This window comes from Fukomys damarensis, unplaced genomic scaffold (assembly GCF_012274545.1).
Source record: "Fukomys damarensis isolate Sample0158 unplaced genomic scaffold, DMR_v1.0_HiC HiC_scaffold_1, whole genome shotgun sequence".
Taxonomy (NCBI): Eukaryota; Metazoa; Chordata; class Mammalia; order Rodentia; family Bathyergidae; genus Fukomys; species Fukomys damarensis.
The window spans coordinates 50178283-50203529 of record NW_022900913.1 but is presented as its reverse complement, the minus strand read 5'-3'; the positions used below and the strand labels follow the sequence as shown (position 1 = coordinate 50203529).

Below are 25247 nucleotides of genomic sequence, written 5' to 3'. Positions count from 1 at the left end.
CTGCTGTCTTTTGATCCCCCCCTTTTTTTGTACGTGTTTGCAGTACATACTGTTTACATACCTTGTGTGGAGAAGGTTTTATATTCATGTCTATTTTTGGAAGGAGACAAATTAATATTTTTTAAAAAGATAGATTTATTGAGATACAATTCACATATTGTACATTTACTTCTTCTTTTTTTTTTTTTTTTTTGGTACCGGGGATCAAACTTGGGACCTTGTGCTTGCAAGGCAAGCGGCAGAGCCACTGAGCTAAATCCCCGGCCCTACTTCTTTTTCTTTAGAAGGTTTTGCTACATGTTTTAGTTTGGCCGTGAACTCACTATGTGGCCAGGCTTACCTCAAACTCACAGCGATCCTCCTTCCTCAGCCTCCGGAGTGCTGGGATTACAGGCTTGTGCCACCACACCCAGCCACACTTACTTCTTTACAGTTTATAATTCATTGGTTTCTACTGTATTCACACTTGTGTGGTCATCATCAAAATTGCTCATAAAATTTTTTTACCACTGTTAAGGAAATAAACATGTTAGCTGTCATTCTATATATTTGTTCCTGATTTCTGATTTACAGTGACTTTTTATGCTTTTATTTACTTCTCTTTCTTAGAATTTTCCTGTGCCTGTTTCTGTTCCCTGCATATTTATGCCCTGCCTTCTCCCATTAACTAGCTGATTACTTATTAAGAGTAAGGCTACTACGGCCAGGGATTTAGCTCAGTGGTGCTGCCGCCTCCCTCACAAGCACAAGGTCCTGAGTTCAATCCCTGGTACGAAAAGAAAAAAAAAAAAAGAGAAAACGAGAAAGGCTACTAGGAGACCTTCTGGTTTATAGAAAGGTGGAAGGAGTCACAGAGACCTCTGAGAAGTGAATCCTTCCCCGTACTCTCAGTTGTTCTAATATTTTTAGTTTTGACATTGGATCTTACAAATGCACAGGATGCTTTTTTCTCCGTTAATGGAAAAAAAGAGGTGGTCACAGGAAATCCCTTTAGCTGACCACTTGTTGAGCTAGCTAAATTACTGCCAGATGTTATCTGTAGATGTCATTCCTAAAGAGCATTACTCTTAAGGCTAGCATGGTATCTGAAATTCTATCTCTGTAGAAATTATTTGCCCTAAATCTCCCTTTTAAAAGGGTCTATCTCTGGAAGGAACAGCACATAGAAGTGTTATTTCTCAAAAACATTAGCATGATTAGTTTCACCAGCTAATTCACAGTGGCATAGTGAGAGCTTGGCTATTCAGCAGGTGTGGGTATTGCCAGGAAAGGAGCGGAAGATCAGGTCCCAGTTGAGATCATGATCAGGAAGGAAAGGGGTAGGGCAGCTCCAATAGGGAGCAGAGAGAAGAAAATAAGGACTAGGGAAATGAAATAGTCATAATGGTTACATTTGCTCACAATAACCTTAATTTTGTAAGGTCCACAAACAATTTTTAAAAATCCACATTTCTAAGGTGATGCAAACACAATGCAGCTAGGGAACATTAGTTCTGTAGTACATCATAAAATTTATCTCTAATGTGACTGAAAAATCATGTGGCTGACCTTATTATAATTTCTATGATTAAAAGTTATCTTTCAGACTGCATATTTTTCTATATATGGTTAATGTGACTGAAAAATCATGTGGCTGACCTTATTATTATAATTTCTATGACTAAAGGTTACCTTTCAGACTGTATATTTTTCTATATATTGTACTTACTGTATATATCAATTATTTTATTTTAGGTAATAACCACATGAAAGAAGAAAATTATGCTGCTGCAGTGGATTGTTATACACAGGCGATAGAACTGGATCCCAATAATGCAGTTTATTATTGCAACAGGTAAACCAGGGCCATTGTAGCAGGTTTATAGTTCTTAAACATTTGGATTCATACCTCTGAAAGAAAGTGGTAAAATTTAATAACATTTGAAAGTTCAGAAATTATAAAGGAGGAAGGAAAAGTAAACTCATAAACTTACACCTCAGAGGCAACTATTAACCTTTTGGCGTATTTTGTTTTGGGTAAATGCACTCAATTTTAGAGTTTTATTTACTGGACATGTCATATGTCCTAATTTCATTGAATTCCTTCATAAACATTATTTAAATGGTTATATATTGGTCTATTTTGCCTTTATTCTTTTTTTAAAAATTTCCTGTGCCTAGCATTGGAGTGGGCAAACAGGCATGCAATAAGTATTAGTTTTGAATAAGTGGATACATACACCTTTATTTACTTAACTGTTGACCGGCCGGTGGACATTGAGCTTGTTTCTCTTTTTTTCAGTCACATCAAGCTATAGTGAATGTCTATGCTTGTAAATGTTTTATGCTTCAGATTTCCTGAACTTTGAATTTATCCCTAGAGATGCATTTAATTGGCCTAACAGTGTAAATGTTTAAAAAATTGATACAAATTGCAAAATTATTTCAACTTTTTTGAATGTATTTTGAAAATTAATTTCCTCCTCAGGACTGTATAAATGTATCTATTTTTGCCATGCTCTTTATCATCATTAAGCACTAAAATTATTAGTTACAAATTTAATATTGTCTCCATATTAATTTTCCTAATTTATATTCAATTACTGATGAGATTGAACTTTTTTTTTTTTTTTTTTTTTTTTTTTTTTTTGGTTTTTTGAGACAGGGTCTCACTATGTAGTTGAGACTGACCTGGAACTCACTATGTAGCCCAGGCTGGTCTTGAACTCACAGCGATCCTCCTGCCTCAGCCCCTGAAGTGCTGGGATTACAGGCGTGCGCTGCCACGCCCGGCAAGATTGGACTTTATAGTTTCTTTTTTGAGCTCAGTGCCTTTGAAACCCTTTTATTTTTTATTTTGAGACAGGGTCTTGCTAAGTCACAGAGTTGTCCAAGCTGGGCTCAAACTCATGATCCTCCTGCCTTGGCCTACTAGAGTGTCAGGATAAACAGGCATGTGCTGTCACCATCCCTGGTTAGACATTTTTCAAATATCGGGTATTAGTGTTTTATTTCTCCTACTAAATGTTCTACTCATACTATCTATAGACTGAATGATTATGTTCCTCCAAAATTCATATGTTGAAACATAAAGCCTACTGCAATGATATGTGGAGGAGAGGCCTTTGGGAATTGATTAGGTCTTGAAGATGGTGCTGTCAGGAATGGCTAATGCCCTTATAAAAAAGACTCCAGAGAGGTCTTTGCCCCTCCTTCCATGTGAGGAAAACAGTGGGAAGAGTACCTGTATCGGGCCTTAGCCTGTTTGACCTCAGACCTCTTGGCACTATCCAGTTTCACAGAGATCTGCAGCCTGTAGGCTACATTTGCAGGGCTCTTTTACCACCTCTTTTTTCGCACCTCAGCTATACCAGGTGCTGATAGGAGGGTGAAGGGTAAAAGAAGCACAGAAATTTGAGTACTGATCCCCTTCCTCTCTTTTTATATCACAGAGTATATATTAAAACAGTTTTTTTTTTTCACATCCTTGTTTCCCACTTAAACGCACCTGCCTTGCTTTCAGCTTTCGCCACGTGACCTTGATTTTTGGCCTCTGTGCTTTCTTTGTCCTTGTGTTTTAGAGATGGTAATGGCTTTTTGCTGTTGCTAACCTCTGGATTGATGTATAATCCGTGCTTTGGCCTCTCAGCTCTTTTGTCATCTTATGTAATGAATTTCCTGCATTAAGTTATTCTGTTTAATATAAATTTCCAGTAGAACTTTCTGCAGTAATAGAAGTATTCTACTGTTAAATTCATATTTGTTGACTGAAGTCCTCCTTTTTCACAAATTTTCCCTGTCGTATCATTCAATCATGTATTCATTTAGCAGATTTGTACCAAACATGTACTAGTGTTGTCACCGGAAGTAGAGGTGTTTGGACTGAAAAGCAAGATGTTATCCCTATGGAATTGTATCTTGTAACACTCTATTTATGTATCCCTTAATATTTTTAGATAATGAATCTGTAAAGTAATATATTTGCTTTTGTTCCCAGTTTCATGTCACCCACAAAAATGAGAAGAATATTATCTCTCACATTATGCCAGTTACAAGTTAACTAATGGAGATGTATCACAGGGAATACTTAAGAGCAGAGTTCTGTACCCAGACTTTTTGGATTCTAATGTCTGGTTCTGCCAGTTACTTCTTATGTGACCTTTACAAATTATCTAATGTATCTATGCATTAGTTTTCCTATCTGTAAAGTATGTATAATAGTAGTAATTATCTTATGGGGTTGTTGTACAGGTCAGAGAATTTATATAAAGTACTATGAAAGTGTGTAGTAAAGAGTGTTATATACAAGTAATAACTATTATTATTTATGTGGTCCATTTTCCTATCTTGATCAGAATATGAAGAGAGATCCAAAGTTACCAGCTTCCAAATATATTCTTAATTGTCTTTTCTGATTACCAGCCTAGTAATAATCCTATTAAAATAAAGAGGAGCCAAGTGTGGTGGCACACACCTGTAATCCTAGCACCAGGAGGCTGAAGCAGGAGGGTCACAGTGAGTATGAGACTGGCCTGTTGAGTTCTAGGTCAGTCTCAACTACATAGTGAGACCCTGTCTCAAAAAAACAACAACAACAACAAAAAAGGCAAAACAGAAGGACTGCTATAAATTTGAGGCCTGCCTGGGCTGCATAGTGAGTTCAAGGCCAGCTAGAGCTGTGTAGCGAGACCCTGTCTCTTAAAAACCAAAAATATATAAATGAATAGATAATTAAATAAATAAATAATAAAGAGGAATGTTAGTCTGACAGGACTTGTTCTGAATTAATCCAGTGTCATGTCTTTTTTCTTTAATTTCTAACATTTTATTATGAAAAATTTCAAAGTTGAAGAATTCCAAACTTAGATTTTGCCATCAGTATTTTAGTATATTTGCTATATCACATACTTACACTCTCCCTGTTTTAGTCTATACAATTTTTGATACATTTCAAAATAAATTATAACCACCTGTACAATTTCTTCCTAACTATGTAGCAGATCATTAACTAGAGGTCAAAATTTGTTTACTTCTTTTTCTTTTTTTTTTTTGAGACAGGGTCTCACTATGTAGTTGAGACTGACCTGGAACTCACTAGGTCACCCAGGCTGGTCTCAAACTCACAGCGATCCTCCTGCCTCAGGCTCCCAAGTGCTGGGATTACAGGCTTGCGCCACCACTCCCGGCACTTATTTTTCTATTTAGGTAAACTACTGTTCATACAACAAAACAGAAATATACTTTACTGAATTTTGATAAATGTATCACCTTTGTAACAGAAATCTCTCTTAATTTTAGTATATGTGCTTCCTAAGCAAGCATCACAAAGCTCTCTTAAGATAATTGAAAATTTCTATCAGATGACCAAGAACTTCCTTAAGTTCTTTCAAGGTTACTTGTAATAATCCACCTGGGGAGATCACTATCCCCCCACCCCCACCCCCACCATAGATAGATTTGTAGAGGATTCTAGAATTTTATATGAAGGAATAATACATAATTTTCAATAGAAGACACTTGTTGCTTGTGATTCAACCATAATGCTGCATATATCAATAGTTCATTCTTATTATTCAGTAGTGTTTTACTGTTTGGATGTACTGCAATTTCGTTAGTAATTTTCCTACTTGTGGTCACTTGGTCTATTTCTAGCTTTTTTTCTTTTCATTTTGTATAAAATTTATAGTTGTTACTGGAAGGGAAAGGTTATATTTGTGAGGAATTGGGCTGTCCATACTGGAAACATTGATTTCCTTTTTTCATTAAAAGTATTCCTTTATTGGGCCAGAGATTTAGCTCAGTGGTTCTGCCACCTGCCTCACAAGTGTAAGGACCCAAGTTCAATCCCTGGTACCAAAAAAAACAAAAACAAAAAAAATTCCTTTATTAATCTATTCTAATGGTCTGTGCCAGAAAAATAGAAAATACAAATAAGTTGTGGAGAATGAAATTCCCAAGCTATATTTTGTGTATCAGTTTTATTTCCTGTAATCACATGAAAATAAATGTTTTAAAATTGCATATGAAACTTTTAAATAAATGTATTTAAAATTATTATGGAATGTTATGATCTGATATAGATGTTATCAAAAATTGCTTATTTTTAGAGCACAGTGAGCTATTTGCTTACTTTGAATATTGAAAATATAAGCCTAATAACTTATTTTTAATGAGATTAGAGTTCACAAACAGTCTTAGTCTATAAGTATTACATTAAATGAGTTTCTTGGCAATACTCATGCTTCCTTTTTATTTAATTACTTTTATGCTAAAATAATAATGTCATTGTTTTGCATTTAAATAGTATCTGCTCTGAGAAATTTAGTAATAGAGTATGCTACTTAATATTAAATAATTAGAAAAGCTTACGTATCTAAAGCAATCACTGAATAAAACTATAGGTTAATTTTAGGACTTTTGGAAACTCTTATAGATATCTCAATAGCTTGTAGACTTGGCAATCACTCTCTGCCATTTTTCTTAGCCAGCTTACTGCTAGGAGTTGGAAGCTCAGATACCAAATTAAATCTTGCTTTCAAAATTTATTTTACAGGCTGGGGATTTAGCTCAGTGGTGGCACCGCCTGCCTCACAAGTGCAGGAAAATTTATTTCAGTTTTATTACTAATAAAAAAGTTTTTAATGTACTAAGCTCACTAGGATGAACTATAGTTTACTTTTTGTGCAAGTGACTTTTTTATGTGTTCAATAAATAATCATTTGGTGCAGTTGTTTTGCCTAAATATTTCTTTTTAGTACTGTATTCATCTTCTATTTTGTCCCTTAAATATCCTACTTATGCTTGGGGTTCTGCTTAGAAGGAAGAAATGAATACTCCTTGAAACTTAGGTGTTTTATGCTTTTTTCCCCTGTGTTTTGAGCACTTACCACAGTGTATAGTATTTATGTAGGGTTTATCAGATGTTCTGCCTTAACTTTTATGCATAGTTATTTTCTTTCTTCAGATGAAGGGCAGGGGTTTATATGTATTTGTAACCTCCATACCACCTAGCATTATGCTTCACAGGAATTTGGCTAATTTTTCTTGGATGAATGGCGAGTTATAGAAGAAATATAGACATTTCCACTAATATTAAAGCAACTAGATGTTCACAGTAACATTTGTATACATAAAGCAACAAACTATTGAGTATAGATCTAAACACTTTCAAGTACTTTATAGTATAAAATGGATAGAAGTTTTTTCTTCACATGCCAATTTGGTGTTTTTTGTTTTGTTTTGTTTTGTTTTTGTATAGCCTCAGTACTGAGTATATTACTTCATCTATAGTAGGCTCATACTTCCGGGGTGGATAGAGAGTTGCATAACTTACTAAGGCAGTACATGGAATAAAAAGTACACAAGAAAGAGAGCATGATAGAGAGAATTTGTTTGGAGGGCCTCTTGGGTGATGGGGTGCTAGAGTTGTGATTTTGAAGGACGAGTAGAACTTGGAAAGAAAGGAAAGGGGAAGACATTTTAGAGTGGAGAGTATAGTTTAAAAGGAAGAGTCAGAAATCATCAGGCTATTGTAAGAAGCAATTGCTATATGTGACAAACATGTAGCTTTCTTAGATTTTAAGAATGGGAAAAGGTACCAAAAAAAAAGAATGGGAATAGAGGCCTCTTACCACCACCCCTGCCAGTTGGTTTATAGTCAGTCAGTTCACTGAGATTTATATCTCATTTATTGAACTTGGATTGAATTTCAGTTCTGCTACTTACTAGCTATTTGACCCCGGGTATTCACTTAACCTTTTAAAACCTCAATTTCTCCACTTTCGAAAGATAACACTAACCATTTCAAAAGTGTTGTGAGGTGTGATAATATATACGATTCCCTAGCATAGTTCTAGACTTTAAATATTTGTTTCTTTCAAAAACAGAGTAAACTTTTGTTAGATGTAGGAATAGGTTTTGTTATAATTTATTTATAGGCAATAAGGGGAATGTGAGTTAGCTGTGGCTTTTTTTCAGCTTTATTTTCTATAAAAAGAGAACGCATTTATATTCATGCTTTTGTTCTAATAAAGTAACGAAATTCAAGTTGTTTGAGAACATGGTGACTAAGTGTATTGCTGTACTGAAATTTCATTAATTATGCCCTAATAACCAGATAGCAAAGGCAGGGTGCAGTCACATTCTTACTCTGTTCAGACATTGGCGTGTTTGGCTCCATCTCACAGATGATTCACATATGTCCTGGCTTCTTTCCTCTTCCGGCCTCTGGGCCTCAACTGACTCTCTGTTGTGAACTGTACAAATCCGTCTTCACCCTAGCTTGCCAATCATGATCTGTAGCTGTCAGATGAATCAAGTCATCCTGTTTTTTTACATTCATTCTCTTTCTGAGTCTGATCCTTCGAGCTTTATTCCTACTCTTACTGTCAGTATCTGAAGCCAGAGTTTAAGCCATCTTCCTTTATTCTTCTCTTTTCCATAAACCTCCCAATAATTAATTTTTGTTCCCTGCTGTCCTAATCTAGATCATTAACTCTTGCAGTAGGAACCTAAAGTGGCCTCATATTTCTGCTTATACTCCTCACTCTAGTTTTCTGTCAAAAGATTTTTTCTTTTTAAAATATGAAGGTGATCATCTAAATTCTCAGCATGATACACATCCTTTCTTTTAATCTAGTCCCCCCGCCCCCGTCTATTGAAGATTGAATCCAGGACCTCACTTGCGCTAGGTAAACACTCTTATTATTGAACTACATTGTGAGCCCTTTTAAAAATTGTATTTTATTTTGAGACAGTCTTACTAAGTTACTCAGGCTTGACTTAAATTTGCAACACTTCTGCCTCAGGCTTCCAAGTAGCTGTGATTACAGGTGTGCACCTCTGTATTATTTTCTGAGCCTCTATTTTAAACCTCCAGTTTTCTTTCCTTATGTCTCTTCTAAGTTAATCCTTCCTAATTGGAAACACTATTAAGACATATTCTTTTTCCAAAGTTGGCTTTTTCAGTATTTTGCTAAGGGATGAGATTATGGGAGAACTTTTGGGAGACTTAAAGAGATAAAAGATCAGTTGCTTCAGAAGTGAAAGAATTGGAGAAAGCACCAATGGACTTGTTCTTTAACACTACTATTAAAGGAAGCAGATAGCAGCGGATCACTCTGTGTAGCCATTCCTGGCAATCACTTACTCTTTGTGCTTCCCCAGAAGTCCACATACCCTTAGTGTTTTCTGTTTTCTGTTGGGGCAAATTAGAAAGACATACAACTTGCATATCTGTCTTCTCTCTATCAAAGTAAACAGTGAAATGAAGCTTGTATATTTTGTTCCTGAACAAAATTTCTGAGGTCCGCCCCCCATTTTATTATATAATTATCCTAGACAGTTTGACTTAGAAACTTACTGGGAGTGATTTACAGATTATTAGTGTAAGTAAAATATAGGTTTTTTTGTTTTGTTTTGTTTAGTCCTTGAAATTCCAAATTAGTGCCTTGAAACTTGCTTATAATAAATATCTCTTTCTCTTTTTTAGGGCTGCTGCACAAAGCAAATTAAGCCACTACACAGATGCAATAAAGGATTGTGAAAAAGCAATAGCAATTGATTCTAAGTACAGCAAGGCCTATGGGAGGATGGGGTAAGTTCTAGTAAAATGTGCAATGTAATATACCAAGTTGTATCAGATACACTGTTCTTATTGGCTTAATTTTGAATTTTCTGCTTAATACCACCTTCAGAACTAATAAGATAAATATAGCATAAGGAAGGAAATGACTATAATTTCTGTTTTGAGAGTGAGACAACTGTTTTTTTCTTTTTTTGACTGATTGTTTATTTGATAAAATCATGCAATCATACGAGTAGACTCATCTTATGATCATGACCTCAAATATTAGATGAGCATTAGACTGTCTTCCTACTGTTTTCTTCTACATTCTTTTTTCCAGTCTCTGATTTGACTATTTTATATCTTTCTCTTCCTCAGATTTTGATTCTCAGCTGATGATATTGCCTTACACTTAATTGTAAAAATAAGTTATTCATCTTCCTAATTCCAAGTCTACCAGTCTACCTGCATTTATATCTACAAAGATTGCCTTTTTTTCCTTATTAAAATGGAAGGGTTCTCACATAAGACTATTACCTTATCCTTATGCTTTGAGATGTTACCCTTTTATTCTTTCACACTGCTATTTATTCCCTTTAACTTCTACAGAACTAGTTTTCCTTATTCTAATAGATGAAATTGGCTGGTTTTGTGAAATAGTAAAAAAAATTATTCTTTGGAACCAATCTTTTACCCACTTTTACCTCCCCAGCTACAATCTTGTATCTTAGTTCCTCTTTGCCTGCAAAGCGCTTGATAATTGTACTTGCTGTCTTGTCTTTATCATCTTTTGTTCTTTCTTTAGCCAATTCTAATAGAGCTGTGATGGTTTATTTTCTTTGTCAACCTGGCTAGACTAATGGATGCCCAGATAGCTGGTAAAGCATTATTTCTGACTCTCTGAGGAAGAAATTAGCATTTGAATCTATAGATTGAATAAAGATCACTCTTCAGTGTGGGCATGAAATTCTTTGATGGCCCCAATAGAACAAAAATCCAGGGAAGGACCAATCATTCTTTCTGCTTGAGCTACGGCATCTGTCTTTTCCTGTCCTGGTACCTCGGCATTCTTGATCTTGAGCCTGTGGAGTCTGACCAGGTCTTATACCATCAGCTTCTCTGCTTCTTAGGTTTTCAGGTTTGGACTGCAGCTATATCATTAGTTTCCCTGGGCCTCCAACTTACAGATGGCAGATAGTGGGACTTTTAATTTCCATCGTTGTGTAAGCCAGTAACTCATAACAAGTCTGTATATATCTCTGTCATGGTACTATTGGTTCTGTGTCTCTGGAGAACCTTAAGACAATCATTCTGTCAAGATAGCTCTCTTCAAGGTCACAAGTTGTCTGTATTTCATCAAAGCTAGTATTCAGTTCTGTATCCTCACATTACTCCTCTTTTAGTCTTTGATGCAATTAACCTATATTTGAAAGACTTCATCCTATACAATTTTTCCCACTTTCCTGGTTTGCCTTGTACTATACTGGATGCTCTTTTCCAGTCTCCTTTGCTGGTTCTTTCTCCTTTACCACTTCTGAAAATGGAATTTTGCAAGGCTTTGTCCTCTGCTGGTGTTGCTTTTCTGTCTGTTCTCCTGATTTCATTTTACCCCATATTTTTAAATTCCATTTATAGTTATTATTCATTATTTGAAGGTTATGTCTTTATGAATTTGCCTATTTGCTAAAATTTATTTGTAATCCTCAATTTAATGTTTTTATTTATGTATGTATTTTTTTTTTTTTGAGACAGGGTCTCACTATGTAGTTGAGACTGACATGGAACTCACTTTGTAGCCCAGGCTGGTCTTGAACTCACAGCAATCCTGCTTCAGCCTCCCAATGCTGAGATTACAGACATGCACCACCATGCCCGGAAATTTAATGTTGATTTATGGTCAAGTAAAAAAAAATTGATTGTACAGTACTGATGTACACTACCTCAGCAGAGGTTGAATAGCTCTTGTTCTTCTTTGTCAGCTTATGCTAAAATAGTCTATTTGTTGCTACACTTTAAGAAAAATTTTATGCTTTTTGTTTGTAATTTTGCTGCTTGAAATATCCTATCAATATGCTCTCTATTGTTCCCAAGTGCAAGAAGCTGTAATATGTCTTACAAAGAAAATACATGTGTGAGATCTAAGCTGCATTCAAGCACGAGCTTGTGGTGTTGCCCTTGAATTCAATGCTAATGAACAAGTAATGCATACTGAAGTTTCTTTAAACAGAAAACAGAAAACAATGTTATGTAATGTGAACCACAGTTCACAGGAACCTAATCCAGTGCTTTCCCTAAGAATAATTACTTTGTATTTGCTAATACACTGCTCATGGAGATTTCATGGAATTTAATTTTTGTGAATCAGTATCAACTTGATATGTTATTCGACCTCAAGTTATATATCTGACTTCTACACTTAATATATGCAACTGCTTTTCATCATGTTTGGATATATAATAGACATTCTGAACTTCATATGTTTCAAGCAGAACTCTTGTTCCTTTCTTAAATCTTTTCCAATTCAGTAAATTACATCATCATTCATGTACCCATTGCTTAGGGTCAAAAGCTGAGGAGTTATTCTTCATTCCTTTTTTGTTTACTTTTTGAGATGGGGTCTCACTAGGCAGTTGAGGCTCTCCTTTAACTTGCTATGTAGTCCAGGATGACCTTGAACTCACAGTGAGTCTCCGGCCTCAACCTCCCAAGTGCTGGGTATGGTATGCTTCGACATACCTGGCCAACTGTACATATGGCACACTGAATCTACAGGTCCTTTGTCTTCTAATTTCCATGTATATCTTGGATCCAGATGATGAGCAGTATCTGGCTTATATGCCTAATTCAAAGCAGCAAATTGACATTTGTTGTTTCTCAAAATCCTTGCTAGGAAGGAAGAATGTGGGATATTTTGAAGCATAAATATAGTTTGGATTTTTTTTACATTATTGCTGTTTTTGAACTGGAGTCTTACTATATTGGCTAGGCTGACTTTGAACTCCTATCCTCGAGTGATCGTCCTATTCATTTGCCTGAATAGCTGGGACTACAGATGCATACCACATTTCTGTCTTAAGAGTCTTTTAAGATGGTATTATCATCATTAATTTACTTGACCCCAGGAATTATTAGATGGCACAAATCTCAGCAGAGGTAGGTATATGTAAAGCAAATGACTTCACATATTAGGCTTTAAAAATGGAAGGGTTTAGAAGGTTCATCTCTAAGTGTTAAGTTTATTATCTATATGGGACGACCAAGGTTGTCACCAAGCAGAATGGAGAGAATTCAGACTAACAGAATTTTGGAGTTAGAGGGAATTTTAGTGACAGTCTTATAAACCATGGGGCAGTAAATTAAATGTAATTTGGATTAGAAAGAAATACTAAGATAAACCTTTTGACTCTTTGATATCCTGATGTTCTTTAGCATAACTCTTCTACTGTTATATGCTGTATTTCTTTCAGGCTGGCCCTTACTGCCATGAATAAATTTGAAGAAGCAGTTAGAAGTTATCAAAAGGCATTAGATCTTGATCCTGAAAATGATTCCTATAAATCAAATCTGAAAATAGCAGAACAGAAGTTAAGAGAGGTATCTAGTCCTGTAAGTTTTTAAGTGTGAAATGGGTGATACATTTTCTGTCTTTTACAATTTATTAAATTAAATTGTAGTAGTTGGAATGATTCTCAGATATAGCTCTTTTACAGACAGGAACTGGACTGAGTTTTGACATGGCTAGCTTGATAAATAATCCAGCTTTCATTAGTATGGTAAGTATATTTCCTTTTCTGAGCTACCGATTCTGCTTTCTATAGAGCAATATAATATAAATTTCACCAAACATTTTTAAGAGATGGGGTTTTGCTTTGTTGCTCAGATTAGCCCAAATTCTTGGGTTCTGATGGTCTTGTCTCAGCCTCCCCAGTAGATGTGACTACATGCTTCAAATCTTTTTAGAAACAAATAAGGTAGTTTCTGTGTTGCTGTTAGTAGTGAGGTGCTGATGGCAAAGGCTAAGACAGACGTTCTTCCCTTGGCCATCTTCCTCTGAAGGAAACTAGAAGTGGGATTTCAGAAAGCTCATAGGTTCCTCGAGAAGGTTTATAGAAATCTATGTATAGGTTGATATCTGCATGTTTCTAGGCAGAAAACCATTATTTGGAGTATACAAATGTTTAAAAGGTTAAAAAAACCAGATTCTTAAGGGCTGGGGATTTAGCATAGTGCTGCTGCCACCTGCCTTGTAAGCACAAGGTCCTGAGTTCAATCTTTGCTACCAAAACAAACAAACAAAAAACCCCAGTCTCTTACATGAAACTGGGCTAGGAAGACAGTTTTAACAATTGAGCTCTGAAGATTTCGGCTGATGATTCCCTAAACTTGTCCTCAGTATTATTTGCCTTGTTTTCTTTTTTAAGAGTTCATTTGGATTTAGGGGTCTAACCATAAAAAAAGTATTTGAACTTTTCATGTAAGTCTCATATATATGTATTTTATTTTCAAGCCAACAAAAGAACAGTCTTTTGGAATATATACAGTGGTCCAATATATGTTAACTTTGATTTAGTGGGTTTAGGATATTACCTGAGCATATAAAGCTCTCTCAGTGACTGTATATTTTGGATAATAAACCTTCTGCCACATGCTGTGCCCCTTGAAGGCAGGAATCAGTTCTTATTCATCTTTGTTTCCTTCAAATAAATGTGTCTTGCATCCATTAAATCCTCAGTTGAGTTGAAATGCATAGATAACTTATTCCCAGTGAGATAAAGATGTCTTTTGAGCAAATGGTAGCCCCCTACAAAAATCAAAATTAGTTGGTCATCCTACCTACTTGCTGACAAATATATGCCTTTTTGTAAGTTTTATGACATTTTTTAACCTAGTTACCTACTTGTAAGACCCAGTTTATGCTATTGTAACAGGATGTGAAAATGGAATTCTTTTAGTTCCAGATTTGACTCAGGCTTCAAACTGATATGTACCCAAATAAGGTGTAATATCACAGTGTAAGACTTGTAAAACATGAGGGTTAAAAAGCACATTTTTTTATTCTTAGGGAGGGCCAGGGCTGGGCTGTGTACACCCCTAGATAGATTCCCGGAACTGGGGACAAAAAAAGGCTCAGGTTGATAGAAATTAAAAATGAGACTTTTGGAGAGAGAGCTTTTAGAGTTCCAGAGCCCTATTCCATATGTGAGGGAAGTGGGGAAGCCTGCCTTCATCTCAAGCCCACTGAAATGGACTTTTCTGGTCTACTTAAAAGAGCCCCATGGAACAGTCATATCTCTCAAGAAGTTCTCATTCAGAATCTCTATAGAAGATTCTTTTTTTGAGACAGAATCTCATTGCATAGTCCAGGTTGGACTTGATCTTTGTCTTGGTTACTTTTCTCATTACAGAGACAAAATACCCAACACCCAAAGTTAAAGGAGGAAAGGCTTATCATAGTTCACAGTTTGTAGAGGTTTGTAGAGCTTTCGGTTCATAGTTGGCTGGCTTCAAAATGAGGTGGCATGGCAGAGGGGTATGGCAGCTAATGGTGGGCAGGCAGGAGATGGCAAAGCAGCAAGCAGCAGCATGCAGCATGTAGCAAGGCAAAAATGGAATTCCCTTTTATTCCATTCAGGCTACCTTCCCCTTGGATGGTGCCATCCACACCCTGAGTGGGCCTTCCTCATCCACACACAGAACTATGTTTAACCAGAAAGTGGACTAATTTAGTAATCACACATTCTTAATCCCAGCATCACACAATTTACTCCAGCATCACATACCCCATCCACTTCTGTAAGTTCCATCTTTGAGCACATGAGGCTTTGGGGAGACATCTAGATATAAACCATAACAACCTCAGATGTAGCCTCACCTGGTCTCAAATTGCAATCCTACTGGCTTTGTGTCTCTAGTGCTGGGATTAGAGGTATATACTGCCCCAGTAATATCTCAGTTCATGAATACTTCTGTTGATAAACAATTTGCTTCTCCAAAAAAAAGTGTTAAACAGAATTTTGCTTCCATTCACAAACTCCACATCAGGTGACAAACACAACTGTGGTCATTTTCGCTATACAGACACTAATGTAACCATCTTCCCCAAACTGATACTTAATCACTGTACTTTAGTTTCTGTTTTTCCTTTTAGCTTAATGAATCTGATCAATAGTAGTAAGTAAATTGCCACCAAATCATCTTAGTATTTTTTGTAGTATTGTCTATAATCTCTTTATCCTTGCAGTGTCTTTTTAATACCATTTTTCAGTGCCTTTTTATTATTCCCATTTACATTACTTTGTATAGCACAGTAAAATTCTGCAAAGTGATCTTAATTTATTTTGAGCTAGCAGTATGACAATAAAAAAATACATGTTTTAGTTTTCATTCTTCAACCTTAAATAAAAACTTTGTTAAAGATTCCTACATATTGGGTTCAATAGCAGAGTGCTTACCTTTTATGTTCAGGGCCCTGGGTTTGAACTCTAGCAACTGAAAGGGGAACAAAGATGCTTAAATATTAACTGCCTTTAATGGGAAATACTATTTTTCAATTCTAGGCAGCAAGTTTAATGCAGAACCCTCAAGTTCAACAGCTGTAAGTATATAAAAGGAGCTTGTTACATTTTCTCCTTCTGCTTCTCAGGTTGCTAATTTGAGCATATCTGCTCAAAAGTGATGAACCTGCCTTGAATGCCAGTCATTTGGAACTTAATGTCTCATCTATGTGACCTAACTTCTTATATAATATGGGTATATTTAACTGAGTTTTTCTTGACCAGTTATCCTACTTATTAAGAATATATATTAATCTTATTACCATATCTCTTGCATACTGTAGCATGTCAGGAATGATGACAAATGCCATTGGGGGACCTGCTGCTGGAGTTGGGGGCCTAACTGACCTATCTAGTCTCATCCAAGCGTAAGTGTTGTTGAAAAAAGAAATAATGAAAATGTATTTTATAGTTTACAATTTGAGAGGGCAGAGCTTGATTTTCCTTTTTTTTGTTTTTTCTGGTACTGGGGATTGAACTCAGGACCTTGCACTTGCAAGGCAGGTGGTGGAACCGCTGAGCTAAATCCCCGGCCCCAGAGCTTTCTTATTTCTGTGCAATATGTCATATGTACGTTCATTGTGGGGAATTGAAAAACATACATATTGCATCTCAGTCTTATTTATTTCTCCTTCTCTTCCTCTCCAGCCCCTCTCCTTTTATCCCTAGATCCACTTTCCATCTGCAAAATATCTATCTCCCTGTTTCCTATTGTCTTTTATTTTGCTATATAAATTATTTATGCTTTGGATTTCTCATATAACAGAAAGCATACAATATTTAACCTTCTGTGTCTGATTCATTTCACTTAACATGATTGTCTCAAAGTGCATCCATTTTCAACAAATAACTCAAATTTATTCTTTTTTTTTTCTTTGATTGAGTTTATTGGTACATTTTCGGCATACAGTACAATTACATTCATTATTGGGACCTTGTACCTTTACATGACAGGTCTTGATTCTCTTTTTTGCCCCCTTGTCTGTGCCCTCCCTTCACCCCCTCTTCCCCTCCCCATTTACAAACATTTTATTTCCATTTTTTCATTTTCTGATATTTTTTTCTTTTCACTTATTACCTTTCCCCTACCCTTCCCATTTTCCCTATACCTTAAGACCTTTTCTTCCTATTTCACATTGTCAGTTATCTCATTAGGATCTTATGTACTATTATAGTTTTTCACACCAGAGAAACTATTCGGTATTTACACATGTATGACTTATTTATTTCACTTAGGAGTCCATTTTCCTATGAATGAATCTAATTTCTCATTCTTTGTGGCTGAGTAGTATTCCATTTTATAGAAAAACCACATCTTCTTTATACAGTTTCCAATTGATGGACAAATTGGTTGTTTCCAAGTTTTATCTATTACAAACTATGCCACTATAAACATTGGTGTGCATATATCACTTTGGTATGATTCTTTTAATTCTTTTGAAAAGATACCCAGCAGAGGGATGACTGGGTCAAATGGAACCTCTAGTCCCAGCTCTTTGAGGTATCTCCATCCTCAGACAAAGGACTACTATCGAGAATATATAAAGAACTCAAAGCAATCAGCCCCCCCCAAATATAAAGACCCAATTCAAACATGGGCATCTGAAATGAGCAGACATTTCTCAGACAAAAAAGTAAAAGCAGCAAGTACATATATGAAAAAATGTTCCACATCACTCGTCATTTGAGAGATGCAGATGAAAACAACACTGAGATTCCACCTCACCCCACAAAGAATGGCTGCTATCAAGAAATCACACAATAACAAATGTTGGTGGGGTTGCGGGGAGAAAGGAACCCTCCTCCATTGTCGGTGGGAGTGCAGACTGGTGCAACCATTATGGAAATCAAATTTATTCTTTATGGCTGAATAGTATTCCTTTGTGCATATATACCATACTTTCTTTACCTGTTCATCTGTTGATCGCCATATAGGCTGTTTTCAAGATTTAGCTGAATTCACGACCAGCCTGGGCTACACAGTGAGTTCCAGGCCAGCCTTAAATATATAGTGAGTATCCGTACAATATGATGTCTTTAGCTCTTTTAGGAAGATATCTAGAAGGGAAATAGTTGGATTGTTTGGAATTTCTAATCTTAGTTTTTTGAGGAATCTCCATACTGATTTCCATACTGTTTTTACTAGTTCACATTCCCATTAACAGTATAGAAGGGTTCTTTTTACATAACGAGCTTGCCATCATTTTTTGTTGTTGTTGTTTGTTTCTGATGATTGTCATTCTTTCAGGAGTAAGATAAAATCTCAGTGTTGTTTTGTATTTCTCTAGTGGCCCTGATACTGAATATTTTTTTATGTACTTATTGACCATTTGGACTTCTGGGAAGTTCTTTACTGGATTTATTTCAATTTTCCATTTTTTATTGGGTCATTTGTTGGGGGGGTCTGTTTATTTATGAATTTTTCAAATATATCTTAGTTGCTAGTCCTGTGAGGAATAGCTAGCAAAAAATTTTCCCGTGCTGTAGATTATCTCTTTACTCTGTTGTCTCTTTGCTGTTCTGAAGCTTTTTAATTTGATACTATCATGTGTACTGATTATTGACATTATATCTTGTGCAATTGAGTTTCTGTTGAGAAAGTCTTTGCTAATGCCTATGTCTTCAAGAATTGTATCTATTTTATTTTTCATCTCATTCAGTGTTTCTAGGTTTTTTTTTTTTTTTTTGTTTTTTGTGTGTGTGTGTGTGTGTGTGTGTGTGTCAGGGATCGAACTCGGGACCTTGTGCTTGCAAGGCAGGTGGCAGAAACATTGAGCTAAATCCCCAGCCCCAGTGTTTCTGTTTTAATACTAAATCATTGGTACATTTTTATTTTAGTACAGAGTGTAAGTACAGGTCTAGATCCATCTTTTTGCATGTGTATAACCAGTTTTCCTACTACCATTTGTTAAAGAGTTTGTCTTTTCTCCAGCATATGTTTTTGGCCCCTTTCTCAAAATTCAGATGGCTGAATATCTGTGGGGTTGTTTCTGCATTCTCTGTTCTGTTTCATTGATCTCTGTCTTTGTCTGTGTGTGTGTGTGTGTCTGTGTGCCAGTACCATGCTGTTTTTTTTTTTTTTTTAATCTCTGTTGCTTTATGATTTGAAACCCAGGATTATTATACTTTCTGGTTTGCTGTTGTTACCCGGAATTGTTTTGTAGAAATTTTTTTCTGATTCTCTTATGGTTCCATATAAATTTTAGGATTGTTTTTTCTAGTTCTTTGAAGAATATAGTTCATACTTTGATTGGCGTTGCATTAAATTTATATATCAGTTTTAGTAATATGGCCAGATTGATAATATTTGTTCTGCCTATCCAGGAACAGGGGATATGTTTCAATTTTCTTTCTTTATTTATTTATTTTTATTTTTTTTTATTTTTTATTTTTTGGATTTTGTAGAGATTTTTTTTTTTTTTGAGTTTATTGGTACATTTAGGGATACAGTACAGTTACATTCATTGTTGGGATCTTGTACCTCTACATGACAAGTCTTGATTCTCATTTTTTCCCTTACCTCTGCCCTCCCTTCACCCCCTCCTCCCCTCCCCATCTACAAACACTTTATTTTCATCTTTTCATTCTCTCACATTTTTTTCTTTTCCCTTTTTGTTCTTCCCCTACGTATCACACTCTTTCTTTATTTTTATAACCATGTTTTCTTTATTTTTATTTTTTTCCCAGCTTTAATTGAGTTTATTGGTACATTTTAGGGATACAGTACAGTTACATTCATTGCTGGGATCTTGTACCTCTACATGACAAGTCTTTGTTCTCATTTTTTCCCCTTGTCCCTGCCCTCTCTTCACTCCCTCCTCCCTTCCCCATCCACAACCACTTTATTTCCATCTTTTCATTCTCTCACATTTTTTCCTTTTCCCTTTTTACCCTTCCCCTACCCGTCTCACCTTCCCTACACCTTTAGTTCCTTTCTTCCCATTTCTCAATGTCAGTAATCTTTTTAGGATCTTCTGTATTATTGCAGATTATTCACGCCAGAGAAACTATTCGGTATATACACATGTGTGCCTTATTTATTTCACTTAGGAGTATATCTTCAATATGTATCCATTTTCCTATGAATGAATCTATTTTCTCATTCTTTATGGCTGATGACTTCAATCTTTTTTTTTTTCAGGATAGTATAGTTTTTGTTATAGAAATCTTTTACTTTCTTGGTTAGGTTGATACTAACCAAGTATATGATTTTTTTTAACCTAAGTATTTGATTTTTTAAAAAAACTATTGTGAATGGGACTGTTTATCTAATTTCTTTTGCTCTAGGTCCATTGTTGTTATATAGGGACACATGATTTTTATGCATTTACTTTGTGTCTTGCTGTTTTGCTAAATTTATTCTAGGAGTTTTTTAGTAGAGATTTTTGGATTGTCTATGTAAAAGCTTGTGTTATCTTCAGGTACAGTTCAACTCCTTCTTTTCCTATATGTATTTTTTTTATTTCTTTCTCTTGCCTGACTCTTCTGGCTGTTTCTAGTATTGAACAGAAGTGGTGGGAGTGGACATCCCTTTCTTGTTCTTGATTTTAGAGAAAAGGCTTTCAGTATTTCCCTATTAAATGTGAGGTTGGCAATGGGTTTGTGATAAATGGCTTTTATCAGTTTGAGATAAGGTATTTCTGTAACTCTTTTTGTGAGAGTTTTAAAAATCATGAATGAATGTTAGATTTTATCAAAGACTTTTTCTGCAGCTCCTGAGATGATCATGTGAATTTTGCCCATGTTTCTCTTTACATGATGTGTTACATTTATTAGCCTACACATGTTGAACCATCCTTATATCCCTGGGATGAAGCCAATTTGGCTATGATATCTGATGTTTTTAATGATTTGTTGCATTCTGTTTGCCAATATCTTGTTGAAGCTTTTTTTTCCCCCCTACTCTGGTACCGGAGATCAAACTCAGGATCTTGCACTTTTGAGGCAGGTGTGGCACCACTGGGCTAAATCCCCAGCCCTGAAGCTTTTAGTTGTGTTCATTAAGGAGTTTGGACTATAGTTTTCTTTTCTTGTTATGCCCCTGTCCTGTTTTGGTATGAGTAATACTACCTTTCAGGAAAGAGTTTGGTAGTATTCCTTTCCTTCTGATTTCAATGAAGAGTTTGAGGAATACTCGAGTTAGATATTCGCTGAAGTTCTGGTAGAAATCTCCAATGAATCTATTATGTCTTGGGCTTTTCTTCATTGGTTGAGTTTTTATTATTGCCTCTATTTTGTTGCTTATTATTGGCCTATTCAGCGTTTCTGTATCTTGTTGGTTCAATTTTGGTAATTCAGTACATATCTAGGAATTTCTCCATTTGTTCTAGGTTCTCCAATTTATTGGAACATGTATATAGTAGTTATAAATCTGTATTTTGGCAGTGTCTGTTGTGATTTCATCTTTTTCATATCTAATTGCATCGATATAGGTTTTTTCTTTTTCTTCTTTTGGCCAAAGGTTTATCAATTTTGCTTGTCTTTTTCAAGAACCAACTCATTGGTGCAATTTATTGATTCTTTGTAATGTTTTTTAAATTCTCAATTTTGTTAATTTTTGCTGTGATCTTTATAATTTCTTCCTATTAATTTCAGCTTGGGATTGTTATTTTTCTAGGATCTTGAGATGTATCATTTGGTTATTTATTCTACATTGCTCAATTCTTTTTGTGAGACAGGGCTTTGCTTTGTACTTCGGGCTGGCCTTGAACTCACTATGTAGTGCATGCTGGCCCCTAACTTGAAGCAATCCATATGACTCAGTCTTCCAAGTGCTGGGAGTACATGTGTGGGCTGGTATGCCCAGCTCAGTTCTTCTAATGTGTGCCTTCACAGCTTCACACTTCCTTTTTAGAACTGCTTTTATTGTGTCCCATAGGTTTTGGCATGTATGCTTCTATTGTCACTTGATTCCAAGAACCTTTTTATTTCTTCTATGGCCCATTAATTTTTCAGTAATATGTTGTTTAATCTCTGTGTGTTTGTGTAACTTTTGTGGTTTCTTTTGCTTTAGGTTTCTAACTTCATTTCTTTATGATCTGATAGTATACAGGGGATTATTTCTGTTCTTTTGTTTTTATTTAGGTATACTTTCTGGCCTAAAATGTCTTTTGCAAAAAGTTCTGTGTGCTGCTGAGAAAAATATGTATTCTGTTGTTAGATGAAATAGTCAGTGGTGTGGTTTAACCCTGGTATTTTTTGTTAATTTTTTGTCTAGTTGACCTAATTGTGTGAGAGGAATGTTGAAATCCCTGCTATTATTGTATTGGTGTCTATCTGTCCTTTTATGTGCAGTAATTTTTGTTTTATAAATTTGGCTTTGTCCACATTCAGTGCATACATTTTTATAATTGTGATCTCTACCTTTTGAATAGATCCCTTTACCAGTATATAGTAGCCATCTTTGCCTCTACTGACCAGTTTTGGCTTGAAGTCTGCTATGTCTGATATTAAAATAGCGATTCTGCTTCCTTTCATTTTCTGGTTGTATGGAGAATCACTTACCATCTTTTCACCTTTAGTCTTTTTGGATGAGATGTGCCAATGTTATATGGTTACACTTTGTGTTCTTGATCCAGTCTGTCAGTCTGATCCAATCCCCAGTCACTCTTTTGACTGGGGAGTTAAGACCATTGGCAGAGTTATTATTGTAAGGTGTACTGAACCCTGTCATTGCATTATTTTTGAAGTGCTGATTCCTTTTTTCCCCCTCCCCTTTCATTTAACTGCTTTCCCAGTTAGATGTATACTTTCCTTTGGACTCTTTGGTGTTAGGGACCTCCCTGTTGCTGTCTACGATTATCAGAACTTTATCTTATTTTGGTCTCTTTAAACTTAATAATCTCAAAGTTCTTATATAAGCAGGAATCACTTTTTAAAAATAGGATTCCAGAAGCCCTGGGTTGTCAGGCCAGCATTGTCTATTGAGAAATCATGTGGGTTCAAAATGCTTTTTTCCTTCTGAAGGCATCTGTATCCATCAGCTTCGCCATCACTGGTAGATACTGCCTAATACCCACAACTTAAAGGAGAGGGGTTTACTTTGGCTCAAGGTTTAGTACATTCAATCCATGGTCAGTTGGCTCCAATGCAGAAAACATCACGATGGAAGGGCATGGTGGAACAGAGCTGCTCACCACCAAAAAGGAAGAGATTAGGGATCAGATGTAGACCCCAAGGCCATGGCCATCTGTAATCCATCCAGATTTGTGGTCCACCCATTCCCAGGGAAGGTCTATAGCCACTCAAGTTGACACTGTACTCTGACCCCACTACCGGATCTTCAAAAGTGCCTGAAGAATCTTGAAGGATAGATGGTAATAGAATGGTACGTAATTTATGCTTCCATTAATTAGCTAAAGAAACTGAGGTACAAGTTAGTGTAAAGAATTCAGTGCATATGTGGCAGAGAGATCTATATTTAGTGCTTTGTTTTGCGGTGCTAAGATTGAGCCCAGGGCCTCATAAATGTTAGGCAAGTACAATACACTTGAGCCACATCACCAGTCTAATGCTACTTTATTACTTGGATTTTGTTGTCAGTACTAAACCAGGGTCTTCAGTTTCTTGATGTAGTGATAACAATACTTCCATCTTACAGAAGATCTAAGGAATTGGTGACCAGCTACTTTTGATGGCATGGAAACAGTAAACATTGTATGTCCAAATATATTGTGATCACATATGTAAAGAAATTAATCCTTCAGTGATGAAGATCCAAGGAAAAGGTTTTTGACAGATGTGAATAACTACTCAGGGATGTAACTGAAAGTTAGATATTTACTTCAAATACGTATTAGATATAGATATTTTACAATAAAATTTAGTCTAGTGGTAGCACAGCTGTGTAGCATTTTTGGATTGGATACCCAGCACTGGGGTTGGTGGCGGGGGAGTGAAAAACATAGCTCTCATATTACATATATTAATGTAGAGACCATTTTGGAAATGTAAACTTTTCAATGCCTGTCATTATAGAGAAACTCTGTATCTTATTACTTGGACATACTAGCTTCACATTTATCCAAATTGCTTAAGACACTTTTTTTTTTTTTTTTTGGTCTGAACCTAATGCTGTCATTGGAAGTTTTATATGAAGCTACAAGTATCATATGTTGTTTGTGAGTATAACCACATAACCACTTTGGTTTAGACAAGGTCTCACTATATATTTCAGGTTGGCCTCAAACTCAAAGCAATCCTCTTGGCTCAGCTTCCTGAGTGCTGGGATGACAGCCGTGTGCCACTACACTGGGCAGAATATTGTATTGAGAGTGATCTTTAAGTGGCATATCATGATGTTTAATATATGTATCTGAAGTTAAAAACTTATGATTTGTGTTTAACCACCTTTTAAGAAATTGTTAGGTGATCTCTGTAAGCACTGCAAACTGGGTGTTATACCTTGCTGTGAGAATCTAGTATTCTAATAACTCTAAGAGCATTATATTTAAGTACATACAATAAAAGTGTATTACTTCTGAGCTCTTTTTTTTCTTTTTATTGAGTTTATTGGTACAATCTAGGTATACAATACAATTACATTCATCATTGGGATTCTGTACCTTTACATAATAGGTCTTGATTCTCATTTTTTCCCCTTGTCCCTGCCCTCCCTTCACCCCCTCTTTTCCTCCCCATTTACAAATACTTTATTTCGATTTTTTCAGTTTCTCATATTTTTTTCCTCTCCCTTATTACCTTTCTCCCACCCTTCCCACTTTCCCTACACCTTTAGCCCTTTACTTCCTATTTCACATTATTAATTATCTCATTAGGATCCTGTGTACTATTATAGTTTTTCACACCAAAGAAACTATTCGGTATTTCAGTTAAAGAAATCTCTGTATGAACATTAAAAATAGGGAATCCTAAAATAAAACTAAAAAGGAAAGTAAAAGAGAAAAAGCAATGATGTAACATTAAAATAATCCTTAATTCTGGAGATGAAAATGGTCCCTGAACATATTTAAATTGCTTCTCACTCTTATACTCTTATCTTATTCTTTTTTTTTCATTATTTAGAGAATACTTTTTAGTTTCTGTAATCAAACCCACGTAGATATGACCTTACATATTTAGTACGATGTGTTACCCCTGTACACATGGAAACAAAATAAAAAATAAAAATAAAAATAAATTAACATTTC

At 35.6% G+C, this 25247-nt stretch overlaps 1 protein-coding gene across 3 annotated transcripts in view; it reads left to right on the top strand.

Moving 5' to 3' along the window:
* The window catches only part of Sgtb (small glutamine rich tetratricopeptide repeat containing beta), a 56104-nt gene that overhangs the window by 25936 nt on the left and 4921 nt on the right, over positions 1–25247 (top strand). For 2 of the 3 annotated variants that reach the window (XM_033761163.1, XM_010637252.2), the window contains exons 5-10: positions 1735–1834; positions 9470–9574; positions 13012–13150; positions 13255–13317; positions 16102–16139; positions 16383–16466. In XM_033761163.1, the coding sequence (XP_033617054.1) occupies positions 1735–1834; positions 9470–9574; positions 13012–13150; positions 13255–13317; positions 16102–16139; positions 16383–16466 (529 nt within the window). The remainder of the gene's footprint in view (positions 1–1734; positions 1835–9469; positions 9575–13011; positions 13151–13254; positions 13318–16101; positions 16140–16382; positions 16467–25247) is intronic. The other variant, XM_010637253.2, reaches the window with a different exon arrangement.